The following is a 23,579-nucleotide window of genomic DNA, read 5'->3' as shown; positions in this document are numbered from 1 at the left end:
ACCCAGTGATCCCACTTCTAGGAATATATCCCAAAAAACTAGAAACAGTGATCAGAAAGGATATATGCACCCCTATGTTCATAGCAGCACAATTTACAATAGCTAAGATTTGGAAACAGCCTAAGTGCCCATCAGCAGATGAGTGGATTAAAAAACTGTGGTACATCTACACAATGGAATACTACGCTGTAGTAAAAAAGAAGGAAATTCTTATCATTTGCAACAGCATGGGTGGAGCTGGAGAGCATTATGCTAAGCGAAATAAGCCAGTCAGAGAAAGATAAATATCACATGGTCTCACTCATTTATGGAATATAATGAACAACATAAACTGATGAACAAAAACAGATCCAGAGACAGAGAAGCATTAATCAGACCGTCAAACCTCAGAGGGAAGGTAGGGGAGGGTGGGGGTAAGGTGGAGAGAACAACCAAAGGACTTGTATGCATGCATATAAAAGTAACCAATGGACACAGACACTGGAGGGGGGTGGTGAGGGAATGAGGGGGGGTTGGGAGGGGCAATGGGGCAATAAGGACACATATGTAATACCTTAATCAATAAAGAAAAAAAATTAAAATACCTTGAGTTAGCATAATGGTTCATAGGTTGACTGCTTACATAGTCTAGACTTGCTAGATAATTAAAAAATTCTAATGCATAACATGGCCTGCCCTTCCTCTTAATGCTACCAGAAAGATTAAGTAATGTCTTGGGTACTTGGTGCCTTTAGGAGATTTAGGACTTTGGTAAGGAAAAGACAGATAGATAAGAGAAAGAAGAAAAATAAAGTAGGTAAAATGGTGGAGAGATAAGGAAAAAACAAAGAATTTGGAGGAGAGGAAAATAAAAACAGGACTACGGTAGGAAGAAGTAAAATTGTATGTAACAGGTGCCAACAATACACTCAGCAATATCCAGGCTGCAGGTGTTTGTTCCTCACCAAGTACAGGAAACTTTGAGGGTTTATTATAGTTTACTAGAAGGACCGCTGTCCTTGGGAACAGAAGACCAAGGTCCAAGCTACCCCTCTGATCCCTTCAGTGTGAAACATGAGGTATTTAGCATCTCCGAGTCCCATTTCCCACAACAGCAGAAATGGGGATTAAAATATCGACTTCACAGGGCTATCCTAAGGACGATTAAAGGAGATAGGAAGGATTTATGAAAATCCCCTAGCACATAGTAGGTACTCAATAAAAATTAGTTGTGAATCTGAACATATCTCTAAGCACCTTCTCATAGAATGGGCTAGATCGGGGCCCATAGTTCCATTACTCGTCTATTAACAAGTTTTAAAACTGGAAACACAAACATACGGACACCCTGATGCCTCCACGCCCCTCTGCCATTCTGTGCCCGTTTACAGCCTGGCTGCTGCTTCTCTGTGTCTGGTTTTGTTTGTGGTATTTGCCTACGCCTTTGACACACCGGCATCTAGGGCTTTGACCTTCTGCCATTCTTGTCATATTCCCTGTGCGTCATTGTTTGCACACCTAAGATACATTTTTTCAAAGTAGCCTCCTACGTTCACACTGACCTTTAGCAATAACCAGACCCATATGCTTAAACGTGAAAGTACAGATTTAGATCTAGGGAGGGAATATTTTCTACCCTTTAGCACTGTATCATCATGGCGTTGTGTTCTATATTTGGGTCACACTGGGCACGCTCCCACGATTAGTGGGCAAAAGAAACAAAAAAATATATATATAGTGGCTTCCCCTGGCAAGATGAGCAGGGAGCTAGGATGTTGGCTTCTCCTTCAGTTACTGTCAGTTCTGCTGCTGTTGGTGGAAGTCTGAGTTGGCTGCCACTTGCTGCATTTGGCTCATTTCCATCTGTTTCCCCAGATGAAATGATGACTGGGGTAAAAAATTAATAGATCTCCTTTCCTTTTAGAATACAAAGGTCCCCCCCTCCACCCCGTCAGGATGAGCTATTCAAAGGGCTGCTATCTATTCTCTATTCCCAAAGGAATTTTTAAAAATTAAGTAAAGACTTGACTGAGAATAAACAAATTGAATTTCAAACATTTCTTCTGAACAAAATACTTTGAGGAATCCTCTCTAGAAACTTATGAGTTTAATCCTTTCCAGCTTTCACCTCACTTTGGTTTTGTTAAAGATGCACAAATACAAATCAAACTCTAGATGGTGTTAATTTGTTGATAATTTTGGACCCAGGGTCACAATAATAACTATCATTTATTGAGTACCTGCTAAATACCAGATATTGCTAGCCACTTATCTACATTACCTTCAATTCTCACATCACCTTAACAAGGTAGTAGTGTTTTTATGTTCATGAAAACTGAGAATTGGAAAGTTTAACTCAGTTGGCTTAGTGAGTGACAGATTGGGAATACAATTGCAGGTCTGTCTAAATCCCGGACATATTCCTCTGTCCACTTTGTCATCATGCCTCTCTGTACTCTTACTTTCTCTTTGAACTTACATTATTAGATTTACGCTGCATGGTTCTTTCTATGCAAAATTATGAAACCTATTTTGTGTTTGAATCTTAGCGTGAGGGTTTTAAAGGAGCTTATTTCCAAGAGGATACTAGAATCTGATTAAGCATTATTTTATCTGTCTAATAAAGTATTTTAGTTGATGAAAGAAAACTTACATCTTTATCTGGCAAAAATACTAACCATTGGTAGGAAAGGACTCATTTGAAGATTTAATTGATGGGTATGAATGTGGAGAGAATAGCTAATATAAAATAGAATAAAGATGTACTTACATATGACTTATCCAAATTTGAGATACTCAAATGTTTTACCTACTCAAAAATGTAGGATGCTTCTAGTACAAGTTACTAATCTGTTAAATAGTCATTATGCTGATGATATAATTGATAGTTTAAAACAATCTCTAGGAATTGAGTATCACTGAAAACAATCTCTTACTGGTTATTTTGTAGCCTTTGGTTTAAAGTGTTTAATTATCTTCATTTAGTTTGACAGTGACAGTAAAATGTATAAAAAATATAGTTTTGTAGAAGCAAAGAATAAAGATAATGGCTTTGGGTTCTTTTAATATCCTGTTGTTTAATTCTCTCTTTGTTGCTTCCCTCTTTGATTTGTTTAGAAAAAGTCATCAGCTCCACAGCTCCAAAGAAGAAGACTCTGTTCATCCCTACTTCTGAGCCAACTGTGATGGGGGAAGGGGAGGATTATTTCCTATCTTTGTTTGGCGAGTCAAAGAAACTTATTGCACACTCATTCAATACCAGGAGAAGTTGGAAGCACTTTTCTATGATTCTTGAAGAAGTGGGCCCATCTAGATCCAGGTACATACTCTATTTTAATTATTTTATATCTTCTATTGGGATAGGAGCAATAAATCAGTAGGAAGCAAAGTTTTAATCTGTTGTGCTGTCCCAGGATTTCATCTAAGAAATTGGATAAAATGTAACTGTTTCGTGTTATGAGCAATTAAAAGAAATCAATATAACTTTCTCAGAAACTGAATAATGAATGCTAATTCTTCAAAGATGCTAGAGGAAACAGCAATACATAATCCCGACAAATAAAGTCAATTCAATTATTCAAGGACTTTATTATTGGCAAGTCATTCAGGTGGACTTAGTATCTTTTTTTTCTTCTACTAGGTTCTTGAGTTCAATACAGAAAGAGAAATGTAGACTTTTTAAATTGAATTTATTGGGGTGACATTGGCTAATATAATTATATTAGAGGCCTGATGCACAAAATTCGTGCATGGGGAGGTGTCCCTCAGCCCAGCCTGTACCCTCTCACAATCCAGGACCCCTCAGGAGATGTAAACCGGCAGTCGGACATCCCTCTTGGAATCTGGGACTGCTGACTCCTAACCGCTTGCCTGCCTGCCTGCCTGATCACCCCCTAAATGCTCCCCACTGCCAGCCTGATTGCCCCCTAACTGCTCCCCCTGCCAGCCTGATTGCCCCCTAACTGCCTCCCCCACCAGCCTAATTGCCCCTAACTGCCTCTGCCTCGGCCCCCACCATTGTGGCTTTGTCCGGGAGGACATCTGGAAGATGTCCGGTCTAATTAGCATATTATCCTTTTATTAGTATAAATAGGTTTCAGGTATACTGTATAGTTCTATAATTCAACATCTGCATATTGTATTGTGTTCACCAAGCCAAGTCAAGTCTCCTTCCATCACTGTTTATTTACCTCTCCCATCCCCCTTCCCCTCTCATAATCACCCCTAGAGGCCCGGTGCACGACATTTGTGCACTGGGGGGGGGGGAGGGGGCTTCCTCAGCCCAGCCTGTGCCCTCTCACAGTCTGGGACCCCATGGGGAGAGGGCCTAAGCCAGCAGGTGAACATCCCCCAAGGGCTCCTTAGCACTGCTGTGGAGGTGAGAGAGGCTCCCGCCATCACTGCTGTGCTCACCAGCCATGAGCCTGGCTTCTGGGTGAGTGGCACTCTCCCTGTGGGAGTGCACTGACCACCAGGGGGCAACTCCTGCATTGAGCGTTTGCCCCCTGGTGGTCAGTGCATGTCATAATGACTGGTCATTCCGCCATTCGGTCGATTTGCATATTAGCATTTTATTATATTGGATACTGTTGTCTGTGTCTATGAGGTTTTTTTCTTTGCTTAATCTCTTTCCCGTTTTCACCCAGCTCCCATCCCCCTTTCTGATAATTGTCAGTCTGTTCTCTGTATCTATGAGTGTGTTTCTATTTTGTTTGTTGGGTGTTTTTTTTTTTTTTGCAATAAGAAACAAACAATCCAATCAAAAAAATGGCAAAGGATTTGAATAGACACTTCTTCAAAGAGGACATATATGGCCAATAGACATATGAAAAGATGCTCAGTGTCACTAATCATCAGAGAAATGCAAATTAAAACCACAATGAGACATCACTTTTACTATCTGAATGGCTATCATCAGTAAATCAACAAGCAACAAGTGTTTGTGAGGTTATGGAGAAGAGTAAACCCTTGGCACTGTTGGAGGAAGTGTATATTGGTGCAGCCACTGTGGAAAGCAATATGAAGTTATCTCAAAAAAATTAAAAATGGAACTGCCTTGTGACCTAGTGATTCCACTTCTGGGTATACAGTCAAGGAAACATAAAACACGATTTTGAAAGAACATATGCACCCCTATGATCATTGCAGCATTATTTACAATAGCCAAGATATGGAAGCAACCCAAGTGCCCATCAATAGACAAATAGATAAAAATGTTGTGGTACATATATACAATGGACAAAATCCATTTAATTCACTTATATTTGGAATCTAAAGAGCAAAACAAATAAAGTAGAAACATTGACTGATAGATACAGAGATCAGATTGATGGTTGCCAGAGGAGAGACGGATTGACAGGTTGGCTGAAAAAGGATTTGGAAGTACAAATTGGTAGTTAACAGAATAGTCATGGGGTTGTAAAGCACATCATAGGGAATATAGTCAATAATATTGTAATAACTATGCATGGTGCCAGGTGGATACCAGAAATATTAGGGGGACCACTTTGTAAAGTATATGATTGCCTAACCACTACGCTGTGCACCTGAAACTAATACAGCATAATATTGAATGTAAACTGTAATTGAAAAGATTGTAGATATAGATATAATATTTTAAAAGTGCCTGGCACATAATACATATTGGTTATTATAATTGGTAGAGGTATATTTCACCTTTTAAATGATGTCCCTAATCCACCAAAGGGATTGTGACCCACACTCTAAAAAACGCTAATATATAAATGTTCAGCCTGGTCCCTGGTACATATTAAGCCCTTAACACATTAGTAAGAAAAAATACCATCTTATCTCTGTATAATATTTTGTTTGCTGAATTCTTTTAAGAGTACAGTTGCTAGTCATCTTCACAGTAACTTTATCAGAAATAAACTAAAATATTTAACTTTCCTCTTTATCTATTTCAGTTTCATCTCTCGGTGGTTTTTTGAATGGTAGGATTTAACTAATGATAATTGCACCATCCTGTGGCACTTATACCTCGACACCTAAAGCACCTTTTAAGTTTTCTTTATTTTATGGGAAAGAGATGATTTTATTGCACAGATAAACAGAACTAAGAGATCAAGGGCTTTGCTATGGAAATACACTATCTCCACATAGAATGTGTCCAATAGAGTAGACAGTTTAGGAATAACTTCCAAAGCATATTTATTATTCAGCTCTTCAAGTGAACTACTGAAGACACACTTATCTGAAGGCACCTTATAATCTTTATATTTTTCTAGTGCTTTTGGAGACATTAAAATAGCGGAAGTGAATATTTTTTTTGTGAAGATCATTAACTCTTCCCCTAACCAAGAACTGGAGATTGGAAATCACATTCTCCAGCAAAATATGAATGGAAAACCAGATTCTCTGTACCATTTTCCTCCTAATATCACAATGCAGGCCAATTCCACGGTAACAGTGAGTATAAGATATCAATACTACAAACTAAAATTGTACAGGAAATCTCACATACCCAGATTGCGGCTCAGCACCAGTGGTTTCTTCATCACTCACTCTCTACGTAAAATGGGGTGTTTTGTTGGTGGTGGCTAACTGAGCCACGTTGTCCATCTCTGTGTTTAAGTTAATACCCATAGTTAAACTTCCATAGCTTTCTTCAATTTGTTGTAGAATACCTCGTGCTTTTATGACTTAACTATTAAAATGAAATCCCTAAGTTCATAAAATCAAGCAAACATAATGTTTAAAAGAAAAGTTAAGAGAGTGTTTGCCTAGAGAACAGATAACTAGTTGATACTGGAGGGTTTTTCCTCTTTCTTGTGCTTTCTTTTAAACCACATACAGTGTGGCACTGCTTGGCACTATATATTATATACTCATTACATTTTAAGATCTCATGTTGAGAAAGATAACATTGCAATCACCCTCTGACATTTATAAAACTGTTGAACTCCAATGACATTTTAAATTAACAGACTATTTTCTTACAGGTCTGGACAGCAGCATCTGAAGGAAAGCATCAGCCACCATCAGATTTTCTTTGGAAGGAAAAAGAGAAGTTTACAACAAGCCCACATTGTACAACCGTCCTGTGCAAACCTAATGGTGAGGTCAGTATCTGGGTGTTAACAATGCTTTTTAAATGGGTCGCCTCCTTATGTTCTCCTTGTCTCCTTAGCTCGCTCAATTATTTTTCCATCCCTAAATCTTGGATAGAACCATCACTGACTGTCATAAGAAATCAGCAAATCAACAGCACCCTCTCCCCGGTGCTAATGTGCCAAAGAGCTGCTTATCCTTGGCAAAAAGGATTTTGATATCCCAAATTTGAAGCTACTTCAGATTTCAGAGTGAAGGATGGATTTTATTTATGGTATTTAGCATGAAGAGCAGGATAAGAAAGGAAGAAACTCTGTATAGGCCCTCTCTATCCATTTATGGATTTTTCAAATGTTTGTTGAGATTCTTCTCTATTCTAAGGGTTGTAATACCAGAGGACATCTGCTCTCAAGGACTAGCATTCTAATGAAACAAACTACAATCCAATTTGTCTGACTATACTATATTCACTATAAAATTATGTGTATTAGTAATAGCTTAGTAACTAACTCTGAATATTGGACAATTTTATATTTTCACACTACCTCTTTCCTTGGTATAATATTAGCATAAGTACATACCCAAGGACTAATAGTAAAGTAAGGTATCTATTTTTTACAAAAAAAAAAAAAGTTCTTCTTTTATAAAACTACCAGTGGGGTCCCTCAGCCTGGCCTGCAGGATTGGGCCAAAACCAGGTCTCTGACATCTCCTGAGAAATCCCAGATAGCAAGAGGGTGCAGGCCAGTCTAAGGGACCCAACCAGTGCACGATCAGGGCTGGGGAGGGATGTGGGAGGTTGGCCAGCCGGGGAAGGCTCCAGGGCATGTCTGGCCCTTCTGGCTCAGTTCTGATTGGCTGGACCCCAGCAGCAAGCTAACCTACTGGTCAGAGTGTCTGCCCCCTGGTGGTCAGTGCACATCATAGCGACTGGTTTACTGTCTGCCCCCTGGTGGTCAGTGCACATCATAGCGACTGGTTGACTGTCTGCCCCCTGGTGGTCAGTGCACGTCATGTGAGTGGTTGAGCAGACACTTCGCATATCAGGCTTTTATTATATAGGATTCTTTGGATTTTAAAAAAATACCTGCCTTTTTTTCTTAGACCCAGTCTAACTTACTATGTCATACAACTACTAATCCACATAATATGTTGATTAAAACCTATTTCTGAGTTTCTTCTTTCTAGATTATACCTGATGACATAGACTTGCTAATGTATTAAGAGTCATTTAACAATTTGTACATCATTAGCGTCTATAGATGCAAGCGGCAGACATTTTCAAAATATCGTGGCAGTTAACTGGTTAATGTCTTCCTGTGAGAACAAGCAGTTGTTGTTAGATGAAGAAAACACTCAAGAGGAAAATTTTGCAGCCTTCACTCACTTAATCGTTAGAAATTTTTGTGGGCTCAAACTGAATTGTATAATATGTCTAATAATCTTTACTGATTGTGAAAATAAAGCTAAGTTATTTACTCAGTCTCATAAGAAATTATTAACAAAACCCAGATTAGGATTAAGGAATTCTTGTCTCAGACCTTTCATTACATTTATCGACCTATTTAGCTACTCTGCAAACAACCTGGGGTTTCTACCTTGTATACACATGGTTCCAGGCACTGACAGTTGAACCAGATAGATCCTAAATTAAACATTTTTTTTTTAATTTGGTGAATTGTCATGCCCTGAAACTGAATTAGACTTCAAATTTAGACTAACCCTTTCATTATGTGGTTTAAACTACTTCGCTCACATAGAATCAGACCCTTTCTGCAGGGGGATATAAATACAAATATTTTGCTTGCCAGTGAAAGAGTGAATCTGATTGAATCATACAGGAAATATTTGCATATATTTAGTATCTGCCAGGCATTGTGCTAGGTGCAGGGGATTGGGAGCGGGGGCGGTCAGGGGGAAGAGCATAACTATTGAATAACTATTCCTGGCCTCAGAAAATCGGAGTCCAATAGTAGAAATTGATATGTAACAATAAATAATTGCAGTACAGTGAAACAATGCTTTGATGGAAGTATGTGCACAGAGTGTAGTAGCCACATTAAAGATAATAGCTCTGTAAAGGGAAGCGTGGAGAAAAGCATCAGAGTGGGAGAAAGCACTCGTTTTGCATCTGCAAGAGAGAGTTCACCCAGCTGACCTGAACCCCAGTGGTCTTGTCCCTCTCCTCCTCCCTAACTCACCGCTCCCCACGCTTTTCCGTGCTCCCTTCTCAAACCACACTGGCCTTCTTTTCCTTTCCAGTATTTCACTGCTCCCTCAAGCTACAGGGCCTTTGCACCTGCTCTTTCCTCCCCTTTTTACCAATTAAATCCTACTCCTCCTCAGCCCTCATCCTTGTTAATTCAAATAAAAAGTATTTCCATTCAATACACTGAAATGTGACTTTATGTCAACCTAAAACCCTAATGTAAGCATAGAGGTCTCTCACCCCTCTTTTTAACAACACATTTACTTCTCACCTCAGGGATGCTGACCTCCCAATCTGCAGCCCTCCGACAGATTTTCCTTGCAAAGATGGGTTGCTACATTCCCATAGACCTGCTAAAATGCAGAGAGACCCAAGGTTTTATCATGACTCAAATTGATTTCTATTTCTATAACTTGCATAAAGAAAATAACCCACGTGTTACGAAAAAAGTTACAGAGCCTCCAATCTTTTGCCTAAAGCAGTGATGGGCAACCTTTTGAGCTTGGTGCGTCAAACTTCGCCAAAAAACTGAGCATAACTCGGGTAGTGTGTCACTTTGAGAAAAAAACATTATTTCGCAAATGTTTCATCCTCAGGAGCAGCAAATGTTTCATCCTCGGCATGTGGCCGCCTCAGCGGCCGCATGTCATCAGAAATGGCTACGCGTGTCAGTGCTGACACGCGTGTCATAGGTTTGCCATCACTGGCCTAAAGCAATAGCCAATCATACAAATTAGAATAGGTACTATTTCTGGACTTGAGCAAAAAAGTTTTATTACTGATCATGAGTCATTAAAAAAAATAAACCTAAAATAAAGTATGACAGACATCACTAATATGTCCATTCTACATAATAAAAGCCTAATATGCAAATCAACTGAATGGCAGTACAACCAGTAGAATGACTGGTCACTATGATGTGCTCTGACCACCAGGGGACAGATGCTCAATGCAGAAGCTGTCCCCAGCCTGCAGGCCCCAAGCCAGCCAAGGGGGGGTGCCAGCGGGGGGCCTCCTGGTCGCCTCGCTGGTTGCCCTACAGATTGGCCCTGATTGCCAGCCAGGCCTAGGGACACTACCCATGCATGAATTTCATGCACCAAGCCTCTATTGGTTAATATTCAATTAACAAATCATGTACTGTAATATAAAGGCAGATTTAGTTCTGTTCTACCATGAGTTAACTATGTAATTTTTATTCTATTTTCTAATATATAATAATAGTGACCCGGTGCACGAAATTCATGCACATTAAAAGGGAATTAATTAGAGGAAATATTTTAATATTGCTATTTGCCCTTTCTCTATAATAGAAATGTCAGAGATAAAAGAAAATTAGTAAAATGTATATGAAAATCTTCCTCCTGTCAGAGTCTGGGGCACGCTGCAGGACCCAGAGCCAAGTGCCCGCCCACCTACATGCATCTCAAAATCGTGCAAGACCCAGACCCGGCCAGCCCCACCCCCATTGCATGAGATCCAGACCCGGGCAGCCCCACCCTTGTCAAGCCCCTCTGGTGGGGGGCACAGCCTCAGATCCCCCAGCCCAGTGCCAGGGCAAGGGGCGCGGCCTCAGGTCCCCCAGCCCAGGGCAGGGGGTGCGGTCTGAGGTCCCCCATCAAGCCCCACTGGGCGGGGGTCACAGCCTGACATCCCCCGTCAAGCCCGACTGGGCCAGGGGCACAGCCTTAGGTCCCCAGCCCAGCGCCAGGGTAAGGGGTGTGGCCTGAGGTCCCCCAGCCTGACGCTGGGGCGGGGGGCACAGCCTGAGGTCTCCCTCGAAGCCCCACCGGGCCGGGGATGCAGCCTCAGGTCCCCCGCCCCAGCCCAGTGTCACACAGCCTCAGGTCCCTGCTGATCGCTCGTTATGGCTCATTGCAGGAACCCCGCCTCTGCTGTGGGCACAGCCATCTTGTGATGGTGTGACAGAGTGAGAGTCAATTTACATATTACCTCTTTATTATATAGGATAAGGGCTTTGCAATATAATTACTAAGATTCTGTGAGTCTATTGATTTTTAAACAGAGCTAGATACTTTTTTCACCAGTTACATTGTCATTCTATAGGATTTGTAGCCTCTATATTATATGTAAAAAAATTTTAATAGGGCCCAGCTGGCCTGGCTCTATTGAGCACTGACCTATGAATCAGGAGGTCATGGTTTAATTCCTTTCAGGGAACATGCCTAGGTTGCAGGCTTGATCCCCAGTGGGAGGCATGCAGGAGGCAGTCAATCAATGATTCTCTCTCATTATTATTGTTTCTATCTCTCTCTCCCTCTCCCTTTCTAAAAAAATAAATTAATAGGTACTTTATATTTATGCAGTGCTGGAATCTTCCCAATACATTGTTTTGCATTAGAGATTCAGATAAGGGACAGACTGCTGCTATGTTGTAGAAGCTCGCTGAAGGGCTGTATATTTGTGCATTATCCTGTTTGATTCTCACACTGTTTAAATATTTACAAAGGAGGAAAATGGGGCTTGGAAAATTAAATGGTTTGCTCAAGGTCACATGATTGGTAAAATGGCAGAGCTAAAATAAAAACAGACATTCCAACTCCAATAATTTTTCTATTGCACTAAAAATAGCCTACAAAGTTCATATGCCAACATTCCAGCAATGTAATTATTTTATTTTATCACATTAATAGAGGCCTGATGCACAAAATTTGTGCAAAGGGCTTGGCCCTTGCAGCCGCAGCTGCCTCAGCCCTCACAACCCTGGCTTCATGTGGAAGGTCATCTGGACAGTCATTCTGCTGTTTGGTCTAATTAGCATATTAGCTCTTTATTATATAGGATCATTGTCATCAAATATCTTTAAGTCCCTATAGTATAGAGAGAAATAAAATATTGCTCTTGTCTAAAAAAATCTTACAATCTAATTGAGGGAGATGCACTAAAACAAAATCATAATGTATTTTCAACAAAAATGTCTGTGAGCTACTGAAAGAGGAGAATCCCTAATTGATTACCTGAAGCAAAAGTGGAGTTTTCCTGTTGTGATCCATGAAATTGAACTTTTTAGAAAAGATTTTATCTTTCTCTTTCTCTGCCATTGGCTTAACCGACCTGAACTTGCCTGACATTGCTTTTATGTCTAGTTAATTTGCCAATCCAATCAGTGCAATCCAATCAATCAAATCGATTTTTCAATTGTAACAGCATTGCTGGTGGCAAATTCCAGCAGGTCATAATTATGCAAGAAGTTCATCAGAAGGCTGATGGACCTTGGGGCTTCAGCAGGGCTGAAGATCTGCAACAGCTGTAGGCACTTCCCCTAACCTGATCATCTTTTCCTGTTTATCAGCCTTTACCTGTTTGCATTCCTAAAGGGCCAATGTGTTTTCCAGCAAATAAACAGCCGTGGGTCCGGAGATTCGGAGAGCCCACTTCACTAGAAAGTGGAGCCTTCCCTGGCTCCCCATGCCTCCCAAATTTATATTTCTTGTCTACTTTATTCAATTATACGCAGCCCCTTCTCCAGATTCCTGAACCCCTAGCAGCGAAAAAGACCATAGCAGCATAAGCCAAAACTTCTAATTTAATGAACTAAAAACAGATTAAAAGAACAAGTAGACTATTAGGGCACATTTCAGTGTTTAACTTTCTCATGTTGAATACAGACATAATTGTAAGTCCCTACACATGATTTTCCTGAAAAAAAATTTGCACATATGTGTTGTATACATTCCACATATTCAAGAAAACAAAACAGCCGAAACCGGTTTGGCTCAGTGGATAGAGTGTCGGTCTGCAGACTGAAGGGTCCCGGGTTCAATTCCGGTCAAGGGCATGTACCTTGGTTGCGGGCACATCCCCAGTAGGGGGTGTGCAAGAGGCAGCTGATCGATGTTTCTCTCTCATCGATGTTTCTAACTCTCTATTCCTTTCCCTTCCTCTCTGTAAAAAATCAATAAAATATATTTTAAAAAAAAGAAAAAGGAAAAAGAAAACAAAACAAACTCCAGATTTAGTGTTCATGGGTCCCCTTAATAGTCTCACTTGGTATCTACCCTGGAGAATGTGGTATCCTCTCCTGTCTCTGGCTCTGGTTCTACTGCCCATTTTCCCATGTCAAATTATAGTCTTAAATAGTTAGCATTTTAACTTATTATTACTAGAGGTCCAGTGCACGAATGTGTGCACGGGTGGAGTCCCTCTGCCTGGCCAGCGATTAGGGCCATTTGGGGCTGTCTCACCCAGTCCCGATTGGGGCCGATTATTGGGGCTGGCCGGCCAGGGGGAGGGACTGCAGGAGGTTGGACGGTGGTGGGAGGTTGGCTGTGGGAGCGCACTGACCACCAGGGGCAGCTCCTGCATTGAGCGTCTGTTCCCTGGTGGTCAGTGCACATCATAGTGGCCAGTCGACCGGTCATTCAGTCGTGACAGTCGCTTAGGCTTTTATATATATTGACTAGTGACCTGTGCGTGAAATTTGTGAATGGGGGGAGGGGTGTCCCTCAGCCCAGCCTGCACCCTCTCCAATCTGAGACCCCTTGGGGGATGTCCAACTGCCGATTTAGGCCTGAGGGATTGGGCCTAAATTGACAGTCAGACATTCCTCTCGCAATCTGGGACTGCTGACTCCTAACCGTTCAACTGCCTGCCTGCCTGATCGCCCCTAACCACTCTGCCTGCCGGCCTGCTCCCCCACTACTGCTCCCCCCCCCCCACCAGCCTGATCGCCCCTAACCGCCTCTGGCTCAGCCCTGCCACCAAGGCTTTGTCCAGAAGGATGTCCGGAAGGTCTCCCTGTCTAATTAGCATATTACCCTTTTATTAGTATAGATAACTACTTTTTACTTAGTATCTTAACTAAATCTCAGAACACCCTCATATAGCAGTTCCCTACTACCAGCCTCCTTATTTTGTGTCAGAGGACTCAGGTACATAACAAGTAACTACTGGCCTGAGGATATGCAACTTGTGATTTTCAGAATTGGAAACTAAGGCCAGGATATCTTGCTACATTCTTATGATGTTTCACTAATCCATGCACAATAGGTAAGTGATATTATACAGTCGACTTTGAAATTTTATTGCAATAAGTCCATGACATTTTTAAAAAAATCTAACTCCTGCCCAACCATCATGGCTCAGTGGTTGAGCATCGACCTATGAACTAGGAGGCTGGATTCCTGGTCAGGGCACATGCTTGAGTTTTGGGCTCGATCCCCAGGGTTGGGGGGCAAGCAGGAGGCAGCTGATCAATGATTCCCTCTCATCACTGATGTTTCTATCTCTCTCTCCCTCTTCCTTCCTCTCTGAAATCAATTTAAAAAAATTTTTTTTTAAATCTAACTCCCATAGTATTTGATATTAATGAATCATTTCTGTTAGGCCATTGCCTGGTGCACTCCTATTCACTGGAAGCAAGCATGGGAGAAATTAGAGACTGACATTGAATTTCGCAGAAGCTCAGTAGTAAATGCAGCATCTCAAAAGCACATGTTTCATTGGCCAAAAGCTACAACTACAGCTAAAGAAACACTTGATCAATCTGATCCTGATATCGCAAACTACCAGATGGAACAAATTCCAGTTTTTCTTAAGAGGTAAAAGTTGCTCTTTTATGTGTGTGGGTTTTTTTTGTTGTTGTTGTTGTTTTTAATAGAGCCCTTCCCACAATTGGTAACTGAGCAGGGAGGAATACCTAGGTGATAGGTAAATATATGATGAATAGGTAAATCAATAATGTCCAAAAAAAAAAAAAATCTATTTTGAATCCTACCTAATAAAACAGTAATATGCAAATTGACCGCACCTTCGCTACACCCAAGCCATGACCACCAGCCAAGCCATGCCCACCAGCAAATCAGAGCGAGTATGCAAATAAACCCGACCAAGATGGCGGTTAATTTGCATAAATAGGCGCCCTGAGCTGACCCCCTGCGACAGATTGCAGGGAGCTGGGGTCTGCTCTGGCACCAGACCAAAAGCCTCCGCCGGAGGCTTTTGGCCTGGAGCCAGAGCGGACACCCAGCTCCCCGCTTTCAATGGATGGTAGGCGTGGTGGACACCCAGCTCCTTGCTCTGATTGGATGGTGGGCGTGGCGAGCAGATCCCCTGCCATCAAAAGCGGGGAGCTGGGTGTCTGCTCTGGCTCCAGGCCAAAAGCCTCTGCCAGAGGCTTTTGGCCTGTTGCACGAGCGGACACCCAGCTCCCCTGCCATCGAAAACGGGAGCCGGAGCGGACACCCAGCTCCCCTGCCATCGAAAGCGGGGAGCTGGGTGTCCGTTCTAGCTCCAGGCCAAAAGCCTCCGGAGGCTTTTGGCCTGGTGCACGAGTGGACTCCCTGCCATCGATTGCAGGGAGCTGGGGGTTGCTTCGGCCTGGTACACCAGCGGACCCCCTGCGATTGATCACCTGGGCAGAGAGCTGGGGGTCTGCTTTCGGCCTGGGCAGGAGCGGACCCCCTGCGATTGATTGTAGGGAGCTGGGGGTCCACTCCTGCCCAAGAGGCTTTTGGTCTGGGCAGGCCTGGGCAGGGGCTGAGCCGGTGATCAGAGGGAGCTGGAGAGGCCTGCCCAGGCCTAAAGCTTCGGCCAGAGGCTTTAGGCCTGGGCAGGGCCCAGCCCTCCATTGGTGTGAACTGACTGCACATTGGCTAAGCTTCCTGTATGCCACTGGTAATATTCTTAGTAACTTGGGTAATAAGAATCCAAAAAGGTGATCTAGGGTTTTTCCACCACACTTCTAGAGAAAAAAATGAAGGTCCACTGCTGGAGGGCTAAGAAATGTCATATCCTGCCCTAGCCAGTTTGACTCAGTGGATAGAGCCTCGGCCTGCAGACAGCAGGGTCAGGGTTTGATTTTGATCAAAGGCATGTACCTAGGTTGCAGGCTCCTCCCTGGCCGGGGCCCAGATCAGGGCTCTTGCAGGAGGCAACCAATCAAAGTGTTTCTCTCTGTCTTTCCCTTTCTCTTCCGCATTCTCTAAAAGTCAATGGAAACATACCCTCAGGCGAGGATAAAAAATAAATAAAGAAATCCATATCCTATGAAAGACACATCTTGAAAATTACTTAAGAAAGTTGTCATTTTTTCTTGGTGAAGGGACTGGAGTCCGTGTTGATGAAAACACCTTGGTGGCTGCAGTGACTGACAGTGGCTGCAGCAGTGGGGTGATGGGGCTGGTGCCTTCCCCTGACCAGCCCAGTTGCCTCCCACAAAGGGAGGCCAGACTGTGGCTTAGGTATGCTCCCTGCGGGGAGCGGGCCTAAGCCGTCAGTAGGACATCCCCTGAGGGCTCCCAGTATGTGAGAGGGGACAGGTTGGGCTGAGGGACCCCTGACCCCCAGTGCACGAATTTCATGCACCGGGCCCCTAGTAGGACCATAAAACCCTTAATAGTTTTAAAAGATAAAAACACTCATGGTACAGCCTTAGCTGGTTTGGCTTAGTGGATAGAGCATTGGCCTGGGCACTGAAGGGCCCCGGGTTTGATTCTGGTCAAGGGCACATGTCCAGGTTGCAGGCTTGATCCCCAGTTGGAAATGTGCAGGAGGCAACCGATACATGATTCTCTCTCATCATTGATGTTTCTCTCTCTCTCTCCCTCTCCCTTCCTCTCTAAAATCAATAAAAATATATTTTAAAAAACAAACAAAACACTCATGGTACAATAAAGGCTGGCAATTTCCCATAGGCAATGGAGACCCACCCCTACCACCCCCCTCGCCTCCGCCCCCCTGGCCATTTCACTTCCCGATGGCACTGCTGTTAGAGGCAGAGCTGTGGAGGGTGAAGAGATGAAGTCCTCACCGCATCTTTAGCAGTGTGGAGGTGAAGGGCGAAGTGCCACATCCAGGAGCTTTATCTTGGGTCAAGAGCTGGCTGTGACTGAAGGTGCAGATTTGTTACTCGCTTGTGGGCAAATGCTTCTGAGGTTGTGATGACAGTGCTGCGCACAAGGTCTAGAAAGGCCATATTGTTTTGTCTTAAAACATGTCTGTCTTTAACTGAGCTTTCTTTACTAATGCCACTGCATGAAATGCCTTTTTAGTTCAATTTGGGTTTAATTTTCCTTTTACAGAGAAAAAGAAATCCCACCAACTCTTTTGATGAATCGTAGCCCTTGGTGCCACAGTCCCGCTATCCCTGCACATCCCTACTGTCCTCTGATTGAACCTCACAGTCCCGGCATGTATGAAAGCAGCTTAAATGCTCTTCCCAGGCCTCAGTCAGCCAGGCCTAAAGCAGACATGGTAAGTCAAATGGACACTTATTCCAGCAGAGAGTAAGAGGGTGTATGTGTGTAGAACTGGTAAAAAGGGGTTAAGTTGTAAAATACACTAAGTATTAAAAATTATTCATATCCTCAAACACAGTTGGCTCCTAAAGGAAATATTGTAAACCATTCACCTACATTTGCTCCAGCACAGTGTATTTACTGTTTAAATAAATATTCATTGAATGAAACAAAAGAACAGCAAAATATCATGGCCAGCAAAAATAGGTAGTTCTTGAAGTTTGTTCAAAAGGACATATTGTTTTTTTAGTAAGCAGGATAAACTGGTCCTACAAGTTATGCTATGCTAAAAAAAAAAAAATCATCTTTTCCAAACATACTCTAATATTAATCCCAAATTCTTTTTTTTTTTTTGAACCGAAGTTTCTTATTTAAATTCTCTCAATAAAGCTTTTAGAGTTGATGTTATTAACCCAGAATCTGTGAATGGATTTCAGGAAGCCCAGGAATCTATTAAATTTGGTGAAAAAATGTGTTCCGCCGTCATGTTTTCTGCGGAGAGATTCATAGAGGCTCATCAGATACTCCCACAAGTTGAGAACTAATTAGAAGAACACCATGACAGATTCGAAGCTGTGGAGAAAGGCCGTTTCATACAGTAGCCCTACCTTGGTGAGTTATAATGATTTGCAAACTTTACTTAGCAGAGGATTCTTTTTGAAATGAAATCTGGGGCAGAGTCCCAATGTATGAAATGGATAAAAGCAGACCTGCCCAAGTGGAAGAGGAGGCAGCGATTCCCATTATACCATTCTTCTTCTTCTTCCCTCCTTCCCTGTGGTCCCTGAGGCACCGCCCTGGGATCGTCATGTTCTGTATACAACAGTATGAAAACCAGTTCGTATGCTAACATTTTATTGGGACACAGAACCCCAAAATAATACCTTTCAGAAGTGGAATGATGGAAACTTTGTAAATTTTATCCCATTTCATAAAATTAAGTATTCCATATCTTTATGCCTGAGTCCCTTCATGTATAAAGTAAGAGATTTGGGTCTGAAATGTAAAGAGCTCTTTCAGCAATAAGTCTTAAACACATACTCTGTATATAAAGAATATATATTATACACACATGCATATCTTCAGTATACTATGACTTAGATTTGAGGTTCTCAAGAAGCACATTAATTTATGTTTTTCTCATTGCTCATTTCTCTGTTACTCATTCTGGACAACTTGTTTTCCAAATTAATTTGACTTTACATTTTCTTTTTTTTAATTTTCTTTTTTAATTATAGTTTACATTCAATATTATTTTGTATTCAAATTTTCTGGATTCACCTTTCCATAGTGGTGGCAACTCACCTTGATTGTTCAATAATTTTTGCTGTTCAACACAAGACATTTCATTGTATGTGTACTAGTGCATTCTATAATAGTTGCTTTGTTACTTTCAGGGCCTCTGTTCATCATTATATACCTTTTTCATTTTTTATTAAATTTTCATTGTGAACCGCTATACATCAGAAGTGTAAGAACTTTTCTTTGGTTTCAACTGTGAAAGGTGGCCATAGAAAGGCAGAAATTATGAATAATTAGTTGATGATTCACTGGATTATAGCAATCCTTAAATCATCCCTTCATTTCTTTGAAAGAATATGTAACATGATCCTTCAAGGGAAAGTTACCTCGATTGTTAATTATCCAGTCTCTTTTTAATTTGCCTACCATTGAACTATTTGCTATCATTAGTGCACTTCTCAATAACTGACAAAGAAAAAAAGAGATAAAACAAAAATCCATCAGTTTTACTCACAGGTTCTTCAGTCCTGCTCCTTTCCCCCTACACTAAAAAATAGGTTAGCTTGCTAAGTCACAGAAGAATCTTAGTTGCATGTAATTCATCTACTGGGGATAGTTGCCATGTTTTTAAGTGTGCCTTTCAAGTACATTATAGAGGAGCCTAGGGACTTAACAGTAAGAATAGTTTTAAAGAAACATCTACACATCATATGCCTAATCTTTATCAAGAAAACTTGTGTTTTTAAACATGTTAAAATACAGACAGCATGGAAGAAGTCTGATATGAAATTGGAATAAGTCATTCTGGTTCTCATTTTTATATTTTAATTCTCTATAAATGGATCCATGAAACATATAATTGATGTGTTTTTAATCACATAAATGACAATAAATATAATGCATATCACATAATAGTTGTTTAACACATGTCTGATGAAGCACAGGCAGAAAAGGAGACACTGCAGGTTCTCAAGCAGGCAACTCATAGAGTTAGATCTGTCTTTTAAAGAGAATTTTGGAAGCAGTATTGAAAATGAAGTAGAGTGAGAATTATTCTAAAATCTAGGAGAAAAGAAAGGCGGGGGGGGGGGGGGGGGGAAATAGAGGAAAGAAAAGAAAAGGAAGACCAAAGCAGGTTAGGAAAAGAGATTGGTGGCAAATTGGTTCAGTAGAATTGTAATTTGACTCCAAAAGGACAGGTGACAGAGAGATTGGGGCAGAAATAATATTTAAGAAATAATGACAAAAAGACATCAAGCCATAGAATCGAGAAGAATAAATCTCAGGCAGCATATTTAAAGGAAACCACACTAATGCATATTATAACAAACTTCAGAAAACCAAATAATAGAAATCAGAAATTAGTAGAATGATATCTTCAGTGTGCTAATGTGCTAAGAGAACTACTATCCTAGAGTTCTATACAAAGCAAAAATATACTTCAAAAAATGAAAGTGAGTCCAGCTAGTGTGGCTCAGAGGTTAAGTGTTGGATCATGAACCAGGAGGTCACGGGTCAGGGCACATGCTCTGGTTGTGGGCTAGGTCCCCAGTGGCAGTCAATCAATGTTTCTATCTATCTTTCTTCCTCTCTCTAAAATCAATTATATATATATATATATATTTTTTTTTTAAATAAAAAGTGACCAAAGACACTTTCAGGCAAACAAAAACTAAGAATTCAACAACCAAGTCACACTGAAGAAATGTTTCAAGTAGAAAGGTAGAAAGGAAATTACCCTAGAAGGATGCACAGACATACCGGAAGATGTGAAGATAAATGCAGAGTCAAAGCATAGAAAAGCATAAATGAATATTTACTGTACAAAATAATATTAATATTGTCTTGCAGGTTTTACAATTTATATAGAACTTTACATTCATGACAACCCTCGCCCATCCAGTATAACTCAGTAGACTGAGCAACCTACCATGCACCAAGAGGTCACTGGTTTGATTCCCAGTTAGGGCACATGCCTGGGTTGTGGGCTCAATCCCCAGTACAGGGTGTGTAGGAGGTAGCCAATCAATGTTTCTCTCTCATTGATGTTTCTCTCTCCCTCTCCCTTTCTATCAAATCAATAAAAACATATTTAAATTAGTTTCCCAGGGCTACTGTGAAAAAGTACCACAAACTTGGTGGCTTAAAATAACAGAAATGTATTGTCTCACATTTCTGGAGACTAGACACCTGGGGGGGGGGGGAAGGTGTCAGCAGGACCACCCCCTCTCTGAAGGTTCTTGCCTGTTCTCAGTTTCTAGTAGTTGCCAGCATTCCATGGTTTTTCGTGGTTTGTAGATGCATCACTATAATTTCTATCTCCATGTTCACATGGCCTTCTGGTTTGTGTGTTCATATATCCCTCTTTTTATTTTATTTATTTTTTTTTTTAATTTCTTTATTGATTAAGGTATCACATATTTGTCCTCATCCCCCCATTCCCATCCCAAACCCCTCCCCACGCATGCCCCCACCCCCCTGTTGTCCGTGACCACTGGTTAGGCTCATATGCATGCACACAAGTCCTTTGGTTGATCTCACCCCCTTACCCCCACCCTCCCCTACCTTCCCTCTGAGGTCCGACAGTCTGATCGATGCTTCCCTGTCTCCGGGTCTGTTTTTGTTCATCAGTTTATGTTGTTCATCATTTCCCCTAGATGAGTGAGATCATATGCTACTAGAAATACACTTATAAGAACCGAAAATGCGACAAGCAATAATGATTATGCTGAGAGGCAAATGAATCAATCTGTAGTGAGTTTCTTTCTGGGCCAACAGTTCTTTTGAGTCCCAATTTCAATGTCAAACAGTTCCTTATGTGTACATGTCAGCAATGATATTTCAGTTCTGGATGGTGGACAAATGGTAGTAATGTAGGTCTGACCCTCTCTGGTTTGGTCCTGGGCAACCTGCAGCGACGCACAGCTACTGACTGCTAATATTATTCCTCTTTTTATAAGGATGCCAGTCACTGGGTTAGGGCCCACCCTAATTTTGTAAGATCTCATCTTAACTGGATTACATCTGCAAAGACCCAATTTCCAAATAAAATCACATTTACTGTTCAAGGGGTTAGGACTTCAAAATATATTTGGGGTGGACATAGTTTAACCCATAACAACAGTAATAGCACAAAAGTTCAGAGGGGAGTAAATGGAGTTAAAGTACTCTACATTTCATGAATTTTTCAACAAGTTGTAAAAGTAATAATTTATATTAGGCTTCAGTAAATCAAGGATATGCATGTTGGAATCTAGGATAGATACTAAAAGAATAGTATACAATTGTCATGTTCATGATATGTAGCATACTTTTATTATCATTCAGTATAAAATATATTCTAATTTTCAATATATTCTTCTTTGATACATGGGTTTTTTTTTGAGATAATATATCACAAAAAAGTGGGTGTATTTAAAGAATGCAAAGTTGGTTTAAGCTTTGAAAATTAATCAATTAAATTAATCATCTTAGAATAAAAAGGAAAATGATATGACTGTCTAAATGGATATAGAGAAAGCATTTGATAAAATTTAATACCCATCCATAAGGAGAGAACCTTAGAAAATTAGTATTTGAAAGAATTTCCTTAATCTGACAAATAGTATCTACAAAAGTCCTAAAGCAAACTATCAGATTTAATGGTCCTGTAGTGAACATTTTCCCCCTTGAGATCCAGGTCAAGAGGATTCTCCTTATGATGACTTCTGCTCAGCACTGTACTAGAAGTCTGAGTGAAATAAGTCAAGAAAATGAATATATGAATATCCCATTACCCCATAATCCAGCAATTCCATTCCCAGGAATTATATGTGACTAAAAAATATGTACATATGCATACCAAAAGACACATACAATAATGATCATAGCCACTGTATTTGTAATAGCCAAAAACTAGAAGCAACCAATTGTTTGTCAGCGGTATAATGGATAAATTATGATATAGTAATACAATCTTGTAAGCAATGAAAATGAATTAACTACTGCTACATCAATGACTCATCATACCTAATAAAATGGTAATATGCAAATTACCATCACTCCGCTACGCCCACGATTGGGCCGGCTGGAGGCGCGGGGGGCGGGACTCAGGGTGGCAGATTGGCTGGCGGTAGGAGCGGGGGGCGGGGACTCGCGAGTCCCCGCCCCCCGCTCCTCCCACTGGCTTAAAGGGCCAGCGCTGCTTAGGCCGGCGCTGCGGAAGACGCTGGTGGCGGAACTCGGGGTGGCCGATTGTGTGGCTGCTGGCACCAGTTTTCCACCAGCAGCAGTTTTCCTCTGGCCACCCGCCCGATTGGAGCGCCTCCCGATTGGAGTTCCTCTCCGGGTGGCCGATGATCGTGCTGGCGGGAGGCGCTCTGATCAGCGGGTGGCCAGAGGAAAACTGCTGCTGGCGGATAACTGGTGCCGGCAGCCAGGTGAAGGAAAAGTCTATTGCACGAAACTTCATGCAACGGGCTCCTAGTATAAGAATAATATTGAGTGAAAGATGCCAAGCAAAAAGAATTGCATATTGTATGTTTCCATTTATATAAAATTGAAAAACATACAAAACCATGGTGTTAAAAGTCAGAATAGTAGTTATCTCTGAGAGAGGGAAGGAAGCAGCCATTGGAGGTTACACAAAAACTGCTTCTAGAACACTGACAATGTTTTCTTTCTTGACCTGAGTGGTCTTTACATGAATCACTGTTTTCATCATGCTGTGTAATTCTGACTTGTGATCTTTTCTGCATGTATATTATAGTTAAGTAAAAGTTTACTTTTAGAAACTTGATGACAAGAAAAGGAAAATTAGAAAGAGAAGACAGCACGGTGAT

At 41.3% G+C, this 23,579-nt stretch overlaps 1 protein-coding gene across 1 annotated transcript; it reads left to right on the top strand.

Moving 5' to 3' along the window:
- Nucleotides 1-3,164: 3,164 nt before the first annotated feature.
- On the top strand, nucleotides 3,165-18,062 carry LMNTD1 (lamin tail domain containing 1; the record flags this gene model as incomplete). The annotated part of the gene is made up of 6 exons (XM_079775530.1): nucleotides 3,165-3,298; nucleotides 6,228-6,408; nucleotides 6,942-7,061; nucleotides 14,606-14,820; nucleotides 17,302-17,473; nucleotides 17,955-18,062. 6 exons carry the CDS (start codon nucleotides 3,165-3,167, stop codon nucleotides 18,060-18,062), a joined length of 930 nt encoding a protein of 309 aa, XP_079631656.1.
- Between the last annotated feature and the right edge of the window lie 5,517 nt (nucleotides 18,063-23,579).

The sequence above is a fragment of the Cnephaeus nilssonii genome (assembly GCF_951640355.1).
Source record: "Cnephaeus nilssonii genome assembly, chromosome: 6".
Classification (NCBI taxonomy): Eukaryota; Metazoa; Chordata; class Mammalia; order Chiroptera; family Vespertilionidae; genus Cnephaeus; species Cnephaeus nilssonii.
Note: the sequence above shows the minus strand (reverse complement) of the source record. Positions and strands in the feature narration are given on the sequence as shown.